The sequence below is a fragment of the Nipponia nippon genome, unplaced genomic scaffold, assembly GCF_047370975.1.
Source record: "Nipponia nippon isolate SJK-2023a ecotype South Korea unplaced genomic scaffold, ASM4737097v1 scaffold_6, whole genome shotgun sequence".
In the NCBI taxonomy this organism is placed as follows: Eukaryota; Metazoa; Chordata; class Aves; order Pelecaniformes; family Threskiornithidae; genus Nipponia; species Nipponia nippon.
Genome location: NW_028262380.1, coordinates 50989213 through 51012864, shown reverse-complemented (window position 1 = coordinate 51012864; position 23652 = coordinate 50989213). Strand labels below are relative to the sequence as shown.

General features: G+C 40.9%; 1 protein-coding gene across 1 annotated transcript in view; it reads right to left on the bottom strand.

Annotated features, from left to right (window-relative positions):
• Positions 1–23400, bottom strand: part of MMRN1 (multimerin 1) — a 47032-nt gene extending 23632 nt beyond the window's left edge. The window contains exons 1-3 of the mRNA XM_009474705.2: positions 22794–23400; positions 5983–6102; positions 3642–3748 (exon numbers count right to left, since the gene is read on the bottom strand). Coding sequence (XP_009472980.1) covers positions 3642–3748; positions 5983–6102; positions 22794–23320 — 754 coding nt within the window. The 5' untranslated portion in view covers positions 23321–23400. The remainder of the gene's footprint in view (positions 1–3641; positions 3749–5982; positions 6103–22793) is intronic.
• Between the last annotated feature and the right edge of the window lie 252 nt (positions 23401–23652).

The window sequence follows — 23652 nt, the reverse complement described above, 5'->3', positions numbered from 1 at the left end:
AACTGTTCAGTTAACTTAATGCCTGTAAGACCCAGGACACAGATCTCACTCTGTTGGAGCAAACCAGTAATGGAGCAAGACAATAGTGCGTTATACTGCTTTTAAAAGCAGTGAGGACTGCAGCCAGTGATGCACACACACACAAAACTCACCCAGAGACAATATCTCCTATTGTACAGTTATTAAATTTCATCACTGTATAGGTGGATACAGATAGAAAGGTACTTCTCAGGCAGCATTAGAAATTCAGGGTTTTCATTTGTGAAACAAATTCAGAAGAGTCACTGGCAATATAGCTTCTCCTACATCATTCTTCCAGTGTGGTTCAGTCCTTTTCCAAAAGAACCACTCTGACACATCATATGGTGATTAATTCTTATGTGCTCCTTGGTCCCACAGCTGAGATTCCCCATCCTAAATGCTGAACAGCAGCAGATGTGATGGGAGCACCAGACAAACTGTAATACATATACTCCTTAGATTAGAAATAGCCATCAAATGACTTGCCTTTGAGACCTTTTAAAAATTGGATATGTTATGCTCAGTTTAAGCTAAAAAGATAAAATATAAAGTAAAAATTAGAGTTCTAGACCCACCTTACAGGTGCCATTTACAATAAGAAAAAAAAGCAACATTTCAAAATACTGAGCAATGAAGAGCACTTGCAGTTCCTCAAGGAGTTTCAGGGTCCTCGGCACTTCTGAACATCAGGTAACGCACATAGGAATGCAACATTAGGCTCCTATCATTGAATATATTGGCCTAGATGTATAATTTATTGTCCCATGTATTTTTAAACACAGCATACAAAATGATTTCAGGGAATATTAAAAATATGGAAATTGGGTCTTTTTCTCTCAATATATTTTTGATGAAGCAGGAGCAGCTGAAGGGGAATCCCTGTGGGGAGTTTGGTAGTTTCCTCCCATTCCCTGTGTTTCAAGGTGAATTGCTACCTTTTATGTCTGCAGCTCACCCCACGGAGAGGATAGTGCTCGCTCCTGTGCAGAACATTTTACAGCCATCTGCTGGAGAAATGACATCACTACCATGCGAGAGAATTCAGTGCTAACAATGACTATGGCATTGTCAGCAACTTTGAGAGGCAGCTATTTGCTCTAAACCACAGCCAGAGCAGATGGAAATGAATTCATATACATTAAGTCACCTCAGCCTCACTCCAACAGCAAAGCTGAACTCAAACACAGCATGATCTACATTTGAAGATACATCTTCCAGTTCTTGAAATCATTTGTGACACATAATATAGTGTTCAGGGACCACATGTGCATGAGCAAACTGGGATTTCTTCCTCTCAGACATTACTACACACACATTTTTTTTCTCCAGCTTAAGGATGAAAAGTTAAAATAAAGCTGGGTTTAGTAACAATGACATCATGAACTTTGCAACTCAGAACTTAAAGCCCTTTCATTTTAGCAGTTTTGCTCCCAGTTAAGCATTTGATATTCCCAAATCAAAATAATGATGTTTTATTTGTTGAATTGACCATATTGCACTGTTTCATGAGACTTGTAAGAAATTACATCTACATTTTTCCCTTCTTAAAAAGTTTCTTCTAAATTGCATTGTCCATGCTGGACTAGGATCCATGTCCTATCCAATTTGGCCATGTGTTGCCACGTAGGAGGTAAAGTCAGAAAAAGTGATCTGAACACTTCTCTTTCCAGAGGCTCTTCTGTCTCACTCACTACCACATTACCCTGAGAAGTGTCTGTAACCAAGCAGCTACAATGAGGCTACCAAATATGATTTACAGATGTCTAGTAATAACTATCAGATGGTGACAAGTGTTTCCTCCTGCCTAGACTATCAGACTGAAAGAGTTATGTATGATTTCACTTGGTTTGAGAGAGAAGCTAAACCAGAAGGCGTTTTGAATTAGCATTTGCTACAAGCAACCCACATCACACTAACAGTGCCTTCCCAGGATCTAAAACATATTGTCGGAATACCCCAGTTCCCTTGGCACAGAAACCCTTCAATAACAGTTCTGTTGTTGAGCAGATCAAGTGCAGAGAGGCCAAGCAGAGCGCTCAGCGACTCTGGAGAGCCCCAGTCAGAGCTTACATTGTCTCTCCCCCTGCTGTGTTAAAAACTGAGTGCCTGAAGACAAGGCTATCGGGCTCCCAACTGTTCAAGTTCATTAGCTGACATCCCTTCACGGGAATTGAATAATACAGGCAGGGCTTGTGTTGGTGGTCTGCTCCTCATGGGAGGCAGGATTCCAGAAGCAGGGAAGAAGAGCCTTTCTGACATAACACCTTTCATCCCAATCTCTTTAAGCATTTCTACAAGCATTAATTAATTAAATATCCCAGTGCCCCTGTGAGATAAGTGTCATCTCAATTTTCTAGATGGGTAAACTTGGGTATGTAGATTATAAGTGGCTTGCCCAAGTTATTCAGCAAGCCAGAAGAGGTTTGAAAATAGAACCCAGGAGATGCAACTTCAAACCCGCTCCTGTAACACTTGACAACATTTTCCTTTATTCTTATTTTTACACAGATGCCACTACAAATTGAGTTATACGTCTTTTTTTCCCCGGTCAGTGCTTCCCTGTTGTTTTGGTGCCATTTCAATTTTATCAACTGTAGCCTGTCCCTTCAATAATCATTTTTAATCTATTTTTTAAAAACAAACCTTTAAAACATCTGATCCATGCTCACTGGACAGCCTTGCTGTGTCCCACGTTAATATCTGACTCCATGCTCACCTGCACAGAAGAAAATTCTGTGTCTGCTGAGGTTCTGGCTCTTCAGCATTGAAATTTCCCTCCTGGATGTGAATATCAGTGATTTCTCTTCATTCCTCTACATTAATTTTTAATCACAGCCTCTACTTTACCACTGCTGATTGAATTCCCTACCACATCTAATGGCCTTTCTTGTAATATTCATTCATTTAAAATATGTATGCTGATGCCATATCTTATTTTTCAAGGGCTGCTTGTTTAAGGCCAGCAGCAAAGAAATAGCTATTATACAGATGTTAAACTACAGTACGTTGCCATATGTTTGATCACCAGGGCAGAGGTAAAACACTCTCTTCTGTCAAAAAAGGGCACAATTATACAGGGATCATGTGTAATACCTAGTAAAACTCAGTCACTGTTGAAATAAACAACAGAAGTCCCACTCAATTCAGAGGGAAACAAAGTTGATATACATTATTTTATCATGTCTAAAATATATTCTTAGAGCCTGAAACTGAAAGCCAAAAGAATCACAGTGCTGTAGATGAATTTTACGGCAAGTATTCAATAGAGGACCTGAATTTAATATCCCCAGCACTGCAATACTCAATAACTAAAAGGTCAAAAGTAGAGACACACTGAATGCAAACTTCATACTTTAGCAAAATGGAATAAGGCTGAAGATTTTATGAGTCCTATTTAGAGTGGAAGAGAGAAAAGGACTTTCTGCTTAGCTACTCTGGAAATTCATGTGCAGGGAAGAGGCAACATCCCACAGCATTTTACTTTACTGTGCATTTTTCCTGGTTTTAAATTAACAGGAAGGACTGTATTGATTTTCAGCAGAGCCATTTGCTTGCCAATCAGATTGCATTGTTTTCTTTTGTTGAAGTGAATAATTTCAAATCCTTACAACTCTACTTACCTTTGGGTTGGCAGTTTTGCCCACTGTACCCAGGACAGCACTTCCACACAAGCGATGTTACTATTTTATGTTTGATTCTGTAGGCTTGGTGTGTTGTTGTCTGGGACCTACAAAACAAGAACATTTTAAACCTATTTTAGGTGACCAAACAGGAGTCGTAGGATACCTGTATAACTACATTATGTTATCTTACATGTAAAATGTATCCTTTCATTAACTGCTTGCAAGTGAAAATGAAGCTTAACCAGGGTTTGGTGTTTCAATAGCAAACATAGTTTTAATATTGCAGCCTTCAGATCATCTGCATGGATTTTAAAGGAACCTGACTGATGTCTATTTAGTGCTGTCAGACGACTTCTCTGAATATCTTATTCAGGAGTCAAATACTGCTAACTTTTATGGAAGATATTACAATTAATATCTACTAAACTGGACAGAGTAAGCCAAAAAAACAATTGTGAAATACCATTTTCTTTGAAATCAGTGAAAAAAAAAGCATTCACAATGAATTTATGCCACATCAGTTCACATTTAGTGCACACTGGAAGCCTTCCATTCTGATTATTTTAAACAAGATTATACCAACATTAATCCGATAAAGCGTGAAAATTTCCACTCTTGAAGTCAATGTAAGGAGGGTATGGCTATGTAATTGTGATGCCTCAGTTATTACTGTTACAGTACGCAACTGCAGAGGCAGCAGCAATTTTCTTTCTGGGTTCAATACATTCTGCAAGTCCCGGCTACCGCATCACTTCTTTTAGCTTTCTTAACTTCAGAGAAGTCAGTTCAGAATTAATGCAGTAGGGCATACAGAAGAAACTAACTACAGCAAGTCTAGTTGCCTCTTAATATGTTTTAATAAAAAGAATATCACAGAGTTCTGCTAGTTGCTAAACACTAGCATGAAGAACACCTCAAATCTCAGAAAATACAATGATAAAATGGTTACAAATCTGTTTTGGACACAAAATCCCTGTCTAAATCACTCCAGAAAGGGGGACAAATTTGAAGTCTGTCAGACCAAAAAATATCCTCCCAATACATTAAAAAATGCCACCTTGTTTTACACTGTAGTTAATCTTGTCACCCCTTCACAAGGGATGTAATATTATATATATTAAAATTCATAGCAGCTGGCGGGAGCTTTGCATGTGTCCCCAACCTGCTTTGCCTCTGAGAAATGGCTTTTTCAGATTAAGGTGAACTGAAATCAAGAGAGTTCTCAGTTATTTTGCTGTATGGATGGTCTTATTTTATGATAAAACTACCTTATTCTGCATTAGCATAATCCATTCCTGAAAGCACTCATAAAAATGAAGTGGCCATGAAAGGAGTTAATCAGGAATAGCTATTTCAAAAATAACTCTCCACATAGGCAAGCCTCAGAAGTGTATATAGTAGAGACTTGTTTACAGGAACAGCACAAGGAGCTAATTTTCCTACAAAAAAAAAAAAGAAATTAGAGTTATTGTAAATCTTCTAGATTGAATTAGAAAAAAAATGGCAATATTTCAACCACAAGGTCCATATTCCACAGTTTTGCTATACAATCGACTGTATTTCAGAGTCACCAAATCCTAAGGATACTCTATTCCCAGTGTCATCTCAAAGATTTAAGCACGTTCTGCCATACCACCTAGAGGACAAGTCTCAGAACAGTCAAACTCACTTGTGAGAGGCTTTTGAAATTTTTCAAGGGAAAAATACGTTATAACCTCTGTTTTGTTGGTGCTGTTTCAGTTTGCCATTTTCCAGGCCCATGCATTAAAACCCAATTTCATTTACTACTGAAATCTAATGTTTGGAGAATACAATGAAGCACCCAAAGCACAAAGGACAATTTGAATATGTTTAACAGAGTCGTTATTTACAAGTTGTATCCAGGCCAATTACTTTTCTAGGTTCACTGCCTGACCAAAGCTGTGCCAGAAATAAGCACCCAGCAGAGAGATAATAACAAAAGTATTGATGCCTCGCAGGGGAAGCCTTTTGCTCCAACAAAGCACAAGCTTGGAAAACTGCACAGAAAGGATTTTCTTCCCCACTTGTGCTTTAAAGCTTTGTACATGTGCACCTTGCCTTGCAGTACTCCGGAAGAGGGGAGCAGGCAGCAGGCTTACTTGAAGACTTTGAATTGATCAGAGGGTGCCAGAGTGAAGGCATGTCAAGTCATGAGCTTTTACACTTGCTATAGGGACATGTTAAGATGAGACCTGGAAACGTGCTCATCTGCTCCCTCCTGTTTTAATTTTCATGTCTAAAGTCATGGCTGTATTAATTATTCAGCTGGTGATAATTAAAGTACTTGCAAGTACTCTTTCTTCCTAGTTCTACACACCTCTGAGCACAGGATCCAAGATGCCAAGTGCAAGGCTTCGCTCTGCCTGATGAGAAAGTTTCCAGGTTGTCCTCTACCACTGTAGGTAAAAGTCTGGTATGAACATAAGCACACCAGTTCCTGTAAGAGACAGAAGGTAAATATAATTAAAAGTACAAATAACATTTTCCACAATATGAAGATATATGATATTTAAAGGGGAAAGTTAAACCCATAATTTACGGATAGGACTAAGTTATGAAAATTAAGTTTGGTTTCTCTCAGACTGCCAGTGTAGTCTTGGGCAATTACTTAATCTTTGTGCTTCAGCTACCCATTAACAACAAAGAAAACAGACAATCCTTTCTTCATCTCTACATATATTTATATTGCAAATCTAAATTTTTCTTTGTAAAAGTTTGTGGATCACCAGGTACAAAGAAGCTCTTCTAGACTGCAGTAATGACAGGTCTTAAAATACATCTGTACTTCAGATTATAGAAACTGTTTATTCAGAATTCAAAGGGTTGTTTAGTAAGGTTTTTAACCACCCATATAATTCGCTTTATGGATTGAGATTTCTACTTTTCCTCTGTGAGCAATACTGTGAGTACATATAGACTGTGTTTTGCAGTGCACTTTGAGGTCAAAGCCACACACAGCAATAACGTGCCATAGCTCCACACTTGCCTGTGCCACTGGCTACCCACCCAGAGAGGGAAGTCACATATGAAATGATCAAACTCTTGATCACTGCAGTACAGGACATAGGAGCTGGTGAGTGCAAGGCCAGGTTTGTTTTTTTTAAAAAAGGATTCTAAGGAAGTTGCAAAAAACCACAAACTGTTAAATCAGATTTTGAAGCCAGGTGACTTGGTAAGAGCTACAGCTGAGAAAAGAATTAAGTAGAAATTACAAACCAAATAATGGCTCGCGACAGATTTGTACAGGGAAATCATGCCTCAGGAATCTATTGGAATTCTTTGAGTCAGAAGCAGGTAGATAAAGGGGTGATTTTCAGAGGCTTTTGGCAAGGTCACTCACCAAAAGCTATTAGAGGGGGGAAAATGAATCTGTCACATAGTAAGAGGATAGATCCTGTTATAGATTAATAAGGTATTAAATCAGAGAGGTGAAAGACTAGTTAGCTTTCTCAAGAAACAGTTTATCAGTAGAAGCCCACATGAATCTGTAATAGACATTATGTTCATTAATGAAAGGGAAAGTAGGTGAATAGGGAGATGACAGAGTTATACAAAGCTAAACAAAATAATTTTGTGTAGTAAACCTAAAGCTGATCATGAAGAAGTGTGGAAATCTTATGATACTGAATTTCCAACTAATAAGTGTCAGAAAAGAATCTTGTCATGCAGAGTCAGGCACAGATAAAGACAGCCTTATACAGACAGCATGTCTACCTAAATTATCTATCACCAGGAAAAAGATCTTGGAGTCATGATTAGCTCTTTGAATATGCCAATTTAGTATTTTGCATTAACTAAACTAATGAATTAAATACATGGAATTATTAGGGAAGGACTAGAGAACAACCAGAAATCACCACTGTTTCAGTACATCAATTCCTTGTTGCTGTATACGAGTTTATGGTTAGTCCACAGTTTGAATACAGAATTCAGGTTTGTTCCTATCTCCTAAAGACAGGTGAAAAGAGAGATACAAATAGAAGATGAAGAGCAGGAGGGATGGGAATTCATGGCATTCATTATTCAGTTGGTTTTGTTATTCCAAAGAGACATCAAAACAAAACAGGTTTAAACTTAAAGGAAAAAAAAAAAAAGGAGTCAGGGTGGTGTTTCCACAAACATAGACTGTGCCAGATTTGAAAGTTTGGGAAGCCAAAATGGATTTTAAAAAACAGTTAAACTATTTCATGGAGGAACATGCCATTTGGGTGTTATTGGTTTGGGGGTTTTTTGTTTGTTTGTTTAAACAAAGTTGTAGCTATAATCTGTCTCATGAAGTCCCCCAGCTGCAGATTGAAAAGCATCCTGAAGAAAGTATTATTGCATTTCTGCTGGTAGAACAAATGCTTGGTCTAGTAGTGATTTCCCTCCCCCCCCTCCCCAACTTAGTACAGCCTTTCTCAGGGTCATACATTACTCCCTTGTCCAGCTGAAACATATTTCATTTTTGACTTGGCAAGTTAGCGACAAAACATTGTTTCAGTTGTAGGGCTGGTGAATTTGCAAGTACTTCTATACCAATATTTGTGTATGAGAACTTAAAATTCATCTTCCTGGGTCATGTTTTGCTGCTAACCTTTGCTTCTGGTTGTAGTAGTTCTGTTAGTGTTTCATAATCCAGTAAGGAAATAGATATTTATCCCTGAAATCAGTATCGTGCTATGGCCTTCTTACAGCAGAAATCAAAATACAATTAAGACCAGATTAGTTCCGTTTACTTAAGTGGCATTAGTACAGATTTACACTGCTTCAAACAAGAATGGCACAAAACACAAAATAGCATCAGCGTCTGTCCTTAAGTGATTGCTTTTGTCTACTGAGATCCTACCAGTACACTCACATTAAATTCGGTAGTGCTTTACGTGGAAAATGATTCCTGAGAAAACATCAGGATAAGCTAGGAAGTAAGATGCTAAGTAAGGCCAACAGACTGAACCTCTCAGTTGTGCTCCCTCACACAACACGTACCATTTAATTGCTGAATAATGTGTTACATATAAAATGGATTTTTATTGAGTCTCTTTGATCTGCTTTTACTCACTCTCCACTTCCTTGAGAGTTTTCATTAGGATAATATTTCCTTTTAATTGGGTATAAAAAGCCTGTGCTTTTGTTTGATGCTTCCTTTATGTTCCATCTCCTCTAGCTGTAGCCTTTTGTATGTGTGTATAAATTAGAGACTCCATGAATAAATATTTGCTAAAAATTAAATGCAGCTCTCAAGTATAAGCTTAAAGATTAGGTACTCTTCTCACTACCTCTGTGGAAGCCAGAAACAACTCTATAGAAGTTTGAGACATATAAAATTAGCAGAACCAAAAGGAGACTCAAGTCTTTTAAGTTTTGCAGAGAGATCATTAAGTTACTTACACCACCCCTTTACAGTCTCCTGTCTCACATAGGGACTAGCAGTAGTAACTAAGTAATAACGATATTTGCAATTAAATACTGCCAACAGTTAGCCAGAGAGACAGCTTGTAGCTCCATCCCTTCCAGCACATCTCTGCAGCACCAAGGGAGGATAGGCACCCACTCTTGCCAAGTGTTCAGCAGGAGCAGGACATGGCAGGGCATTGAGCTCCCTTACAAGCACAACCAGGCAGACAGCTCTTCTAAGGAGCTTCCTTGCTGAGCATCAGAGAGCTGCAAAAAGCAGGGTTTCTTCCTAACAGAAGGTGAGCCAGGAGGAGAGGGGCAACCACACAAGCTAGGCACTGACCTCACCAGCAGCATGCAGTACCACAGCACCCGAGATGGGCAAGCAGCAGTAGAGTGATTAGCGGCCCAGAAAATACCAGGCAGATACTAAGTAACAAGTCAGGTCCAAGAGGACTGCTAGAGACAAGCACCTTTATGAGGAGAACAGGCTCAAGCCTGGGCTTAAAGGGAGCCCCTGCCCAATGAGTGTGGGTGTGGGGTTTCAGGTGAGGTTGCCCAGGGCTAGTTAGCTTGCCTAGGGGTCTACTGCTGGGTTCCTTTCTCACTACAGGCATGAGATGTCTTCCATTTCACAGCTGTAGTGAAGGTTCTGCATATTCATACCCAAGATTAAAAACTGTATTTTTCTCTGAAGCGCAGCACAGAGATTAAAAAAAAAAACCAAAACAACCCTCAGAATATGAATGGGATACTAAACATTTCTTAACAGGTGCAGAAAGTGATACTGGGCCAGACTGACAGGGGTCTATTGAGGAGGAGCTCTGACTAAGCATGGTGGTTTGCTTATGATCTGTTTATGATTTACACTTGATATAGAGAACGTAAACATCTAAATTCCTGAATAACTCTCAGCAGTTAACTGATGATATATAAAGTCTGATCAGAAGACCTCTGAAGTGATAATACCACCTCAAGCAGTTACGCAGTACCACACTTCTGTTACTGTTGCAAGTTACCTGTCTGGAAAGTGAGGAACTGAGAGCTAACACCTTGGGCAGCTGGCTGCTAAGCTTGTCACCTCTGCAAGTCAAGAGCCCAAATATAGGAGTCAGATTTTAAAATCTGGGGTACAATGAGCCAGCGGTGAGGTTAGGCCTTGAGCTTGTGGCTCCCCAGCCTCTGCTCTGCCCTTGCATGCAGACCTGACGGCTCACCAGAGAAAGGGATTAAGTAGAAGACATAAAGCAGCGTCCTCAGTGCCGATGTTTTCTGCGGTGCATACAGTTGGGGTATAATTGCTGGTAATTGAATTCCATTTTACATCTGAGCAAACGTGATCAAGGAAAAGATAAAACAATGAAAACAGGCATAAAAAGCAGTTGTAAAATACATGAAAGCCTGGAATACAGAGAGCTCAGTTAAAAAAAAAAAATCTACTTTTAAAAATTCATAACGTAAATCCCCTAATTATCATTATTATTGAGGGTGGCTAGCTTCAAGGTAACAGCTATTGGACCTTGCCCATTTGGAGATGCCCTGCAAAGGAAAACATGGTGCAATACATCCCAAATGTATCAGTTAAAGATCGCTCTTGGTTTTTAAAGATACTCTGAACTCAGTCTCTGGTCTCTACCAAAAATTTAACTCAACTTGAGCAGATTGTTTCTATTTAAAATATTTAACTCCTGCTTAAGCTACATGAGTGCAATGTTTGAAGCTGCGGTTCTCGCATGGCCCAGCAATCTTTGATCAGGCTAAATTGGAGGAAATATTCACAGCAAAAGAGCCCCTGGTGTGACTCATAATTAGGTTTACTCTACCAATGAAATAAGCTCATTAAGAGATGTTAAGAATGTAAATATAATTTTGAAATCAAATTGTCTGAAAAAATGTAGATTTGGAAATAGAAGATGAAGCGTGGCAGAAGAACTATGACAGGCTGTGTTAATGCAAAGGCAGAACAGAAGACAACTGATTTGCATAACAGGACTTTAAACCTGAAAATCCTCTTTACCCTCCATGGAATAATATATTCCAGATCAGCAACACAGGCTTCTAACATGCAGATTTTGTTGAGAGCTGCAGGAGCCTGGCGTTTCTTTTGCATTGAGCCCGATTTCAATCAGGAAAGCTCTATTTAAAAACAAAACAAAATCCTCGCAACGTACAACAGAAATCCAGCCCGGAGAGAGCAGTACAAGCCCCGACTGGCATAAAGCCCATGTGACAGATTTCATCCTCCTCTTGCATGTATTGGCCAGGAAAACTCACTGGTAGCAAGGTGTGAGAGAGTCCTCAGGCCTCTGAAATAACCTCTTTGCTTGTGATATTTGCAGCAGTATTTCCAACTCGAATCAAAATACTGCTACCCCAAGTCTGCATCAAGTGTGATTTGGCCATATCTGAGAAGCAGGGTGTAGTACAAAGAGCAGCATTTGTTTCTTTTGCAACCAATAAGCGTGTTTACACTGCAGCCTTGGCAGGCCTGAGTCCTCTGGGTTTTATGGCCATTGTGAATATAAAGTCCTGAGTAGCTAATGGGTGTGGACCCTGCCTGTGTGGCTGGAGCAAAGCACCTACAACCAGCAGGGCATTAGTGGGACCCAGATGGTGCCTTTAAGCCTGTCTTTAGCTTTTGGGATCCTACGCGTCCCGTACAGCTTATTCAGATCTTGCGTTAATACCCTCTTGGAAAAATTTTCTTCTCTTCTGCTTATACCAGTCCTGTTTCTTTTTCCACAGCGAAAACATTCCCGTGAAGCGTTTCTTCATTTCCACAGTTGGCCAGAAAATAGAAAGGATGCAGCAGGACTGCGAAACAGAAGTAGTTTGGGGGCAGTTGTAAGCAAGGACTGCCCGCACTGTGTCCATGGCAAGAAGCCCAATGCCCAGTCTGCATGAGTAGGTACCAATAATACAGGTGTTTCCCTCAGCTGGAGAAAAGCTTATTTCTGAGAGAGTAAGACAGATTACTGTCGTGTTTCCCTGTGTTCAGCTGACTCATCCTCAGTGACTTACATCAACCTCATGATATGAAGGTACGTATATGGTGTGAATTACTGGGCAACACTTTGCATCTTCAAAGGGATGTGATGCCCAGCAAAAAGCAACTTCCCCGTCTGCGTAATAAAACCATGTGGCCTGTGGAAACCTGCCCTGAGACGCCCGGCTAGGAGATGAATATCTCACCCATAGTCATTTACTTATTCTTGTTTAAGCTTTCATAAGCAGCACGTACAGTTTCTTAATTTACTGTGCAGGTTTCTGAAGCTGGGCTTGACTTTATGTGATGAAAAATACCCCACTTGGTTTGAAGTAGCTGTATAAGCATGTGCTCGTAGGTAGATCCCGGGCTTCTGATTCAGGGGACACGTGCCTGACAACACTCAGGAGCCCTTAAACCCATCATTGCCTCGCTGGCGTGTTGCCAGCACTATTAAAACCCTCGTCTAATTCGCAATTAGCAGAGCTTATGCTCAGCTTTACCACCTCTCTGGTGGCAGCCTGGGTGCCCGGTCTGAGCTGCCTGCCCCCACCCGGAGAAGCGGCGGGAGGCTCACCCCGCCGCGCCCGAGGGCTGCCGCCACAGAGGGGGAGCCACCGCCATCTGCCTGCTGCTGCTGGCAAGCCGGCGCCTGGGTTAGACTTTCCCCCCCAGCCCTAAAGCCCAGCCGGCCGGCGGCTCTGCCGTGGGGCAGCGCCGGGCGCCGTGAGGCGACGGCCCGGAGAGAGAGGGGGGGGCGGCGGGCTGAGGCGCCGTGAGGCGCGGCGGGGCGGCGTGAGGCGCTGCCGGGCAGGGCCGGCAGGTGGCGGCCGTTGCCCGCAGAGGCGGGAAGCTGCCGGTGGCGGTTAAGGCGCCGGTCGCTCCGCGGCGCTGGGGACGCGTGGGGCCGTGGGGGCGCCTGTCCGCCCCCGCCACCCCGCTCACGCCTGCTGGGGGGGCCCGGTGGGTGGTGTGGCCGTGTAAATTCGGGTACAGCTCGGAGCGGAGCTTCATCGCTTCGTGGGGCTCACCAGTCAGGGAGAGCCCCGCCGCCTTCCCCTGAGCTCCCAGGGGATGGTTAGGGAGCAGAGGGCCTGCAGGAAGGAGGGCAGCAAAAGAAGAAAATAAGTTTAACTCCAAAGAAGGAGCTTGCTGGTAGAGTTATCTGGGCTATGACAGGATTGTTCTGAATACATTCACACCCAATGGAAATGTTTCCGCTTAACTTCAGCAGGCTTTGAACCGGTCCTCTTGACACTGTGATACCCAATGTTGCTGAAAAGTAAAGCGCAATTCACGCTAACATCGAAAAATTATCATTTTCTTAGGGTGAGTGGAAGTTTATGAGACTGCCCTTTCACAGTGCGTTTCTGCTGTAAACTGTTCTTTGGGTACGCTGACAAGAAAAAAACCAAGCCAACCCTCACAAAAAACGCCAGCTGCAGAGTATCAGGGATAGCTGTACACAATCGCTTCCATTTGCTTGTAAGCACAGATCCTTGCAAGTGATCCTAAAGCCACACAACAGGAACACCAGTGGCAGCTGGGCCACAAAGGGTATAGCTTTTGCTCTGCCCCTTTCATATTAAATCTGAAGATGAGTTATTTTTATCCATGAGTAAATTAGATTACCTGGCTTTTAATAGAAATGCTATTGAATCAGCGCAGCTGAACATCATTGAATCATGAAAATGAGATTATTGTGTTGCTGAAGGAATACAAAAGGACCCAGCATTAAAGTCCGTGCACGGCTTGGTGGTTGTGCCTCATTCAGGTTGTATGCAGTTTATTGGTATTTCACAGGACAGTTTATGAAATACTAATCGCGATTCTACACCTTCTTTCGTTTTGTATTGTCCCTTACACCTTGGCAAAGGGGATGTAGAAAGCTGCTGCAAGCATCTGGAGCTGGCAGATGCCTTGTGAGGCAGGCTGAGGGAGTGGGGCTTGTTCAGGCTGGGGAAGGGAGGCCTTTGAGGTCGCCTAACAGCAGCCATCCCCAGCCCCTACAGGGAAGCTATTTAGAAGCTGGATCTAGGCTCTTCCCAGCAATATATGGCCAGAGGACAAGAGACAACAGGCCCAGATTAAAACAAGAGAGGTTCAGACTAAGTATGAGAAACTTGCTCCCCATGAGGACACCCAGGTACTGGAACAGGGCCCAGAGAGGTTGTGCGAGCACCAGCCCAGAGCATGGAGCTCAGTACCTGACTGGATCAAGGCCCGAGCAACCTGGCCTGATCTCACAGCTGGCCCTGCTGTGAGTAGGAGGTCAGCCTAGAGACCTCCCGAGGTCCCTGCCAACCTGAATGATCCTATGGTTCATAGGATCTTGTCATCTTTGCCTAGGTATCTATCTCCTTTGGGTGATAGGATTGTTCTTCTGAATACAGTAGGTTAAGCGCATTCATATATAAAAACATATAATGACATGGTGTGGAAGAAATCGATTTTTTCTATTTCTTTTTTAAGCTAGGCTCTTTCCCAGTCTGAAAGACTTTTATACAAGGATCAGAGTACAGACCCTGAATTTAGGTTGTATAAAAGTACATTGCTGTGATATATTTTCAGTTTGCTTTAAACATCCTGCCAAGTTTGGGTGAGGAGAGATAATGCTGACTGACACAATGTAAACACTCAGATTATAGGGATAGCAAGAACCCTGACAGAGTTTTTTTGCTATTGCATGGGTGACCAGGCTTTGGTTTCAGCAACATCCTTTGAACTCCACTAGGTGACTACAGAGACCTCTCACCTTTTTGATGCTAGTGATAAATTCTGTACCTTTATCTGAACATCAGACATGTTTTGAAATTATAAGATCTAGTTCAAACAGAAATTATAAACCTGAATCAAATTTTTAAAATATTTTTAGGTTCAGTGATCAGCTTCCTTTGTTCTGAAATGTATGAATCTACCAATCACAGCTGCAATAAAAAATCAGTACTCGCTAGGGACTGACCATAAACAAATCAAATTGGGAAATCTGGTTTACATGCTGATTGGAATGGAAAATGTGGACAGCCTCTGAAAAGTGCATTTAATATGCAATATAATATAGTATGCGATGGTAAAATATGTTATAGGGTATGTTTCTAAGCCTGAGAAACAGCTGACTTGTTGACACTGAAGTATCAGGTGGGGGGAGTCATACCATTGGTTTAATGTTTTTTTTTCAGGATTCAGGGTCCTGACATTTTGTCCTGCCTATTACAAAACACAAATTTTACTCTCATCATTCATTTCCTTTTTTTGTATGTACAGTGCTGAAGCCTTGGACTGTGAATAGCCTCTTTGTCTCATCCAACTTTTTATTTACTGTTGTGACCAATTGTGCGTCCTACCTTGTGCTGCAAAAACTAATTCACAATTTCCACTTATCTAGTGCTTCGCCAATCTATTTTAGCATTTAAAAAGTTGTCTTCTTGTGAACCAGATCCGCTCTTTTAGACCTTATCTCCCTCTCTGTGTTCAGAGCACTTCAAAATAATAAAACTTCCCCAAAGATAGAGTCTAAAGTCTAAAGACTTTTGAGAAGATATCCACTAATCTGCTTTGAGAATCATCCAGTAAAACACATTTGGAAACCCAGACAAACTGCTCTTTAAAAGGGTCTTAATTCTGCATTTTTCCCTCTGGAATATAAATTTATTTTCCATCATCTAATTGACCCAGAGTACAAAATTTATTAAGCTAGTTCTGGTCTAGTTTACTGTCACTGCTTCTCAAATGACCTTCAGTGGTACTGGTTTTCGCTGGTTTGTTAGCCAAGGAAAAGCTAATGTACAGAAAAGGATATCGCAGTATGTCATTAATGGCTTCTACATTTTGAGAAATACTGATCAAAAAAAAAAAAAAGCCTTTATAAGTGACAAAATGAAAACGTTAAAAAAGAAGCTCCATCCCAGTTCCAGGGGTGAATGTTGTTCCTGAATCTGTTTATAGTGTTGTTTTAGACAGTGTCGCTTTTCTTATTTAGCTTAATTAAATGGTTAAATGCCTTGCCAGTTGCTTTGTAGCTGATTTGCCACTTGCTCATGCAGAGCTGTATCTTTACGCTGTCACTGATTGATTTCTTAGGGGGCTCTTGAACAAAAAGGCTCTCAGCCAAAGTCCATGAAATTCAAGGTGATTTTTTTCCCCAGGCTTTTCCTCATGACCTATGGTGTTACTTACCAGGAGTGTAATACAGAATAGATGCATATGGATATGGCAGAAAAATTGTCTTTTGAAACACTTGCATTCTCTAACTGACAACACAGATAAGGCCTTTGGAGAACACATGGGGACACCTTACTGCTGTTCTTTTCCTTGCCACGTCTGTTATAGAAATTGGTGTCAGTTTTCTAAAATGTTATTTATATTCAGATTTGTAAGAATGCATATTTTCTGTGCAGACTTGAGCAGAGGTTTCTGGTGTACCTTAAATGAAATGCTGCAAAGAGTCGAATGTTTGCAGTGGCTGGGAGGCAAACCCTAACACCGTGTCGTTTGTTACAGTAATCCTAATCTATGCAGTAGGGTAAAGAGACATTACTAGGGATGGAAAACAGTCTGTTCCTAATCCTTGCTGTTTCCATGACAGATGAAACAAAGAGCAAGAGCAAAGATAAGCATGAGCATTAATGCAGTAGTTAGTGTAATGAGATGAGTGGAAACCTTTATTATATTAATTAAAAAATTTCAGAAGTCACCTGTAAAGTAGTGCCTTATCTGACTCTGATCACAGGAAAACTAAATAGCCAGACTCTGAGGAAGCTAAGAGAAAGAGATGCTGGGGTGTTTTGTCTTTTGTAAGAAGTATCTTGTGAGTGTCTCAAAAGCAACCTGGCTGGAGATGTGATTTTTTTTTCCCCTCAGTGCTATGTTTCCTGTGCTACTGAAAACAGTCTGTCATGACTCTGCCTTGCTGTCATTACTGAAAGGCTGTCTCAGAAAACCAGAACTTTGGATTTTATTATTTCCTGAATTTTTGTCTAGTTATACAAAATTATTTTATCACCTACGGTTCAGAGTTGTATGGACATGTGTTTACATTTCTTCTCTCCCTGAAAGACAAAACCTCCTATAGGGTCTCTCTGGGAGGTAGTGCAAGCTGGGTAAACCACCTCGCGCAATGGCTCCTTCCCACCCAGGTACTGGAACCACTTAAAAGGTGACCGCCACAATGGAGTAAACAGACCCTGTAATTCATTCTGTGCATGCGACATCAGCAGTGGACAAGATCTCCTCAATGCATGGGGTATAATAGCACTGATGCAACCAAAAAGTCTATGAATCGCATGGACCTTGTGCAGCTCTTGCCCTGTGCCGGTACTGCTGTACAGTGTGCAGTAGTACCTAATCTGCACAATGCAGTAAGGTGTTTTGCTACTTCACACCAGCAGTCTCAGTCATCTGTTAACTGTTTTACTCCTGTGCTCAGCAGAAGACAGCACTAATCTCCAAATACTGGCATTAAAATTTTCTTTGGACAGTTACATTTTCTTTGTAGCATGCCACATGCATCATTATGGAACTGCATAATTATATCCTTTGCCCCATGTATTCTGTGGATGAAATAGCAATACAGTAGTGAATTCCGGCACTTGGGTGAATGATTTGCTTTGGTCTTCAGGACTGCAATGGGCGTAATACTGCGTTCAGCATGTGTAGGAAAATTAGATTGTGGGCTTACAGCCAAACGTCAGCAGTACATTCAAGATGCTGCTGGAGAAGAGGGGCTCATTGCAAAGGTCTTCTGCATGCCTGGAATACAACATTGTGAGGGCAAAGCAAGCACTGCTTGTCAAACATACTCTGATACTTAGCCACCAAGGCAACCTAAGTACCAGTGTAAGAGGTTCCTCCTTCCAGGTCATATGGAATATACCTAGTGAGGCAGAAACCTAAGCCATGCATGACTTTATTTATTGTAAATGCACAGTGATGCAAAATCTTAAGAAATCAATTTAAGAATTGTTCTCTCTGCTCCATTAAAAAGTGACATGATCAAAAGAGACTGTGAACCTTGCCTTAACTAGGTAGTTAAATCAGGTTTCTACGTGTCTTGTGTATTGGAACCATCTGCTGAGCTTAACCATTCATTTTAATTTGTCAGTACACTAGAAATGCTACCGAGCTGATACAGGCAAAAGCAATTTCTGGGGAGAAATGCAGAGGTCTGGTCATGAGAATGAAATATTTCAGCACACTTACCACATGTGACAGCTAAGCAAACCTGTCCCTGGTACCGACTTTATTAAACCCTTCTGGGCTTAGTAATAAAATACTCTCACCTCATCGCTGCCCAAGGTAATGGCAGGGGAAGTCTATGAAGACCCTCAGTGGATTCATGATAACTGGAAAATGTGTAATATACACATACTAAGAGAAAAGAATAATGTAGAGCCATCCAACAATGTGGAGACAGTGTGGTTAATTTACAGCCTGAATGAGTTTCTCATGTATTCAGGAGCTGCCTCGAAGTGATTAATAAAATTGGGTTCTGAATGGAAGTGTGCTAGTCTCAGGACTCAGCCTCAGTCTTGTTCCATAGGACCACTGTTATTTAAGCTGCTTTATACGGTGAAATACTGCAATTCTCTCTCCATGGGCTAAAAAAGATGTATCTCGCATGAACTCAGTTGAAAAGAATGTATCATCAGTTTTCTTTTTTGACACCAAATTGGTGCTCACATTTAATGTCACCGAACTTTGGAAAAACTCTCCCTCTGCTGCTGAAGCACAGCTCTAGTTTCCCAGCATTTCTTCATTCATTGATATGGATAGCATGAAAATCTGAAGATAGGTAGAAATTAAAAAAAAAAAAAGCATATTTTTTGTAGAGACATAAGCCTTACATTTCAGAGCTTAAGTCAAATTCATACTAGGAGTGAAGAAAGTAATTTTCCTTCAGCTCAGGCCATTCCAGTTGTGCTTCCTATGAAGTTTCCTTGCCCTTCTGAAAGCTTGGATGCAGGTCCTCCCAGAATGGGGGATACCTCACCAGAAAAACCACTCTTCTGAAATGGTTTGAGAGCAGGTAGCTACAGAATCTATAAATTATGTCCTTCTGTACCTGTTCTAAGGTTAGTTATAGAATTGTTCCACTTCACTGCAAAAGAACAGGATTTCGTTGCTTTTTCATTCCAGTGAAGAATAAGGAAGAATTTAGTGTTTTTAGACATAAGGATATGCCCAATATTTAGCACTTAAAATACCACATCAGGATGTGATATAGAAGGGCTCAAAGCCAAGCTTTGCCTTATTAACAGCAGAATCTGGCATCTGGAGCCTTTAGTCCTACTGACTGTACTCCTCATCAGGTGACTGCCTCTTGCAGTACATCTTTGCCCTCAGAAGTTCTGCTGGAACCTGAAAAGACAAGCTGAGATGAGTTTTTAAAATAAAGTCATGGCCTTTGGCAAATACGGTTCTGTTTCAGTAGGAAACAAAATATGAATTTTTTCTGACATTTCTAATAGCACATTTCTTTCAATAAAATGAAACAGAAACTTGTCAGGACCCTGATGGCACTTGTGGGCCTTATTCACCCTGAGCAGCCCGATGTGGGGTCTCCACCCATACACCCCACCCATGGGCTCAGGAGCACGGTGAAATTCAGCTCAGGGCCACGTTGCACCTGTGTCAATCCTGACCTGCAAGCTGCCATCCTAGCTTAATTTTGACCTTTCCCCATCACTGTGGACTTGCCCAGTGATCACTGGGCTGTGTCTTATCCTGGTCACCAGCACCAAGCCTGATCTTGACTCACTGGTTTGCCTTCCCAGCTTGACCTTGGCACTGCAGCATCACCATGGCTGCAGCAGGCGATTTGAGCTCTGGGGTGATGCTAGCTGCCATACCTGGGTGTGTCCTGCCTGCCACACTTGGTGGTTGTCAGAAATATTCTTCAGGTGCAGACTCCGAAAATCCATGAAATATTTCCAAATTGTGCTCTTCTGACATTTTAACAGGAATTTTGCAAAAAAAGAATGAACCAGAAGAACTTTTTTCTAATCTAGTTCTAGTATGTATGTGATATGTGTACGTAATATTATCCTTGGATAATCTAGGGTAGAGATAGCGAGGGAATTATCTTTGTAATTAAGCCAGTAAGGCACATGACCTCCTTCAGAAAGGGGTATTTGGGTAATTAAGCTTGTACAATGGGCATATATTGTACCTTGTGGGTAATCTGACAGCCCTGGAGACTCTCCAACAAAGTATATGTGTTTTTTTTTTATTATAAAAAATTAATTATAAATATATTAAAAAACAAATGCTCATTCTTGTTTTGTTTTCCTTCCTCTTGTCTCTCACCGACCTCTCTTTATTGTTCCTTCTCTTAACATCAGCATCTCTGCACATATGTTAGCACAATGGGTTGCCATAAAGGATGAGAGTCATGCAGTTCCTACAAGGTCACTCAAAAATTCAGGTTGGAATACAGACTATAACCAAAGAGTTGCTTTAATTCAAAGTAAAACCAAAAAGCAAATTGTGCTTCCAAATTTCCTCAGAGGTAGTATGCTTTACAACTATGAAATCTGCTATTGACTCATTCATGCTGTGCTCAGGCATTAAATGAGTAAAGCTCAAAGAAAGCTGAATGTCTTTATTGGAAGTTTTACAGCATCTCTTTCACTTTATTTGCAATAAAGATGCAACATTTTTTTAAAAAAGAAAACATATGCTAGAAATGGATAACACCTGCACATAATAAATAAAATGCTTGCTTTCTTATGCATAGTTTCTTAGCAGTAGCTTTCCAGGTGTTTCACAGCAGTGGTCAGTAATATTGAGCACACTAGACTTGGCATTTTTTCATTACTTTACTGAAAAAAAAAATGAGTCACAAGAGACTTTTTATTATTCATCTAGGTCTAATTCATAGGGAAAGGGAGACAGAATAGTGAAGTGACCTACTTAAATCACAGTCCAGGTCGGTGGCAAAACTGGAAGAAAAGCTCAAAACACCTTAGCTGATTGTAAAAACACTTGTATGTGGTAGGAAGACAAGGTTTATAATGCAAGAATCTTAATGTGAAAAGGATCGACCCACACCTAGAACTGTAGGCATTTGCTAGAGAGAGGCTGTGTAGCCCAGCAGTTTAAGAGAGTGGGGATTCAGCATTCTGTTTTATGTTGGGGTTTCATGCTGTTACACACTCCCTTAACTTCCATATGCAATCCTAGCTTTGTCGCTAACTTGCTCAATGGGTTCAAAAAAAACCAGAAGACCTTTATGCATGTTGCACAGCAGGTTGCTCCTCAACCACTCATGAAATAAGGTGCTAACCAATACAAGATTTGCTTATTTTGCCTCTTTGCAGCTGCAACCACATCCCATTATGATAAATAAAATATGAGACCTTGTTCACCAGAGACTAATTTTTTGCTTTCTATATTTATATCTTATGTAAAAAGTAGAAACAATACCTGATGATTCAGAGAGTTTTTCTGAAGATTAATTTCACTGAAATACTATTTTTGAAAAAAGCTGAGAAAGCTAAAGGCTCTAAGGTTAGCATATGTTAAGGCCTATTTTAATGGAGATGCAGTTATCAGCTCTCATGCCTAACGAGAACCCATTTAACTCAGGTTAACTCAGACACTCTGCCAAACACCGTAGTAAGGTGTTGTAACAGATGACATTCACAACTGAAGGAGTATGCTCAGAAAGCTAGCTGGGAAACACAGCTCCTTACTGGGGTGTCTCTACCAAGTGGAGGCAAAGGATTCCTTTCCTTTGGGTCTTTGTGCATTATTACACTTTTGCATGATCCAAAACATGCTCAGGTCAATGGGAATCTTTTCTTTGAGCTGAAGGAACATTAGCTCTCAGCCACACGTAGCAAGATAATTGTAGGAGTATTTCTAAGGAGTGATTTATTCTCTTTTGTGTGAATTTAAGCAAGAATTTTTTTCTCCTTTTGGACGCTAACATTTGGGCAAGTACTATCAAAAGAAGAAATCTATATTCTGAAAGCCCACTCTCCATAAATACTGTGGAAAACAACCAATCCTTTCTGTCTTCCGTTTTCTACCAGTATCTGAATATATATCAGCAATTAAGTGAACCTTGCAACATTTCCAAAGTCAGTATTAACATCCCCATTGAGAATTGAAGACATTGGGGTACAAAGAAAATAATGGAGTGTTCCAGAGCTATAAAACTAGACAGTACGATTTGATATACTCTGTTATGCATAGCAACTACGTATTAAGTTATACAGTTCTGAATGCACATTCACCTGCAACACCACTTTCCATAAGTTTTTATTACAGAATAAGGTGTTTCAAATTGTAAAACATTGATGTATTTTGTACACTTAATTGCTTGTATTTTTAATTTAGTGGAGAAGTGTACAAACACAATCATTTTTAATAGATTCCAAATGAAAAAGTGCATTTGCAATTTCTTTTACCCACAAAAAAAGAAAGAAAAAAAAAAAACAACAAAAGTTTACTGTGCATAAAACAGGGAGGCATCTATTGTAGTCCTTTCCTACCCGTATGTGATAATGACTTTCCCATTGGTTTTGAGATAGCTACCCTGAGGAATAAAATATCGTAGCATTACTCTGTTACAAATGTATGGTTTTGACTGAGTAAATAGTGCAGGTTTGGTCCTTTGCTTGTTTTATATGGTCTTCTTTAAGCTCAGAAAACTATTTTACTGAAATTATTAGAAGTTTTGCCAATTATTTCACCGGGAACAAGAAGATAACCATTCCTAAGCAGTACATAGGAGACAAGAAAAAATATGTAACTTTCCTTACTTTCCTCTGGTAGTTTCAAAGCCAGATGCTTTGGAGTTGACATCCTGCTGGGTGCTGGTGATACCAGTGCTGTGGGATGACTGCTTGAGAGATCTATTCCCTTTAGCTGTATCCTGGCTTGTAGTGACCTCTTGCTGGTGAGGGACCTCTCTAGCATTGCTCTGTAGAAATGTCCCTTTGTTGCTAGATGAGCTTTCCATCTCATCTTTGTCAGAGTCACCATCACTGTGTCCATTTGACTGGCTTGCAGGGGTAGAGGTTGTAGGATTGAAGGTTTTCTTCACTGCTTCCATTCCCAGAGTCTTGCCTGAAGATGCAAAGGGAGGTCCCTGTGAGGCACTCGATTCAGCAGCTTGGATGTCAGAATGGGGTGACCCGACAATTGTGGTCGGAGATGGAGTCAAGTCTGAGTGACTTGTCTGGGTTTCACCACCCTGGCCTGTGGTCCAGAGCTTTCCTGGAGTATTATATCCAATGCTGCCACTCTGTAAATGCAATAGGAGCAGCAAGAAGATTATCTCCTTCATTCTGCTGGTTTGTAAAAGCTACAAGTTATCTCACATGTATTTCCCAGGCAAGAAATCCTGTAGCTTCTCCCTCCTCCTGAGCTGCTGCTCATACAGTGAGCCTACCCAGAGGATGCCCTGACAGGCTTTATTTTTGTAGAAAGGAAACAGGTTTTGGTGTTTCAAAACTGCCTGAGGAAGCCTGGTTTCCTGTTTCTGTGGATTCCTCTGCAACCTGTGACCCCTTGGAGAGCAGGAGCCTGGCAGCCTTTGTGGGAGGAAAAAAGAAGTTTCTGCAGAAGGCACAGGATAAAGATTAATGACACAATAGAAATGTGGAAAAATATGTACTG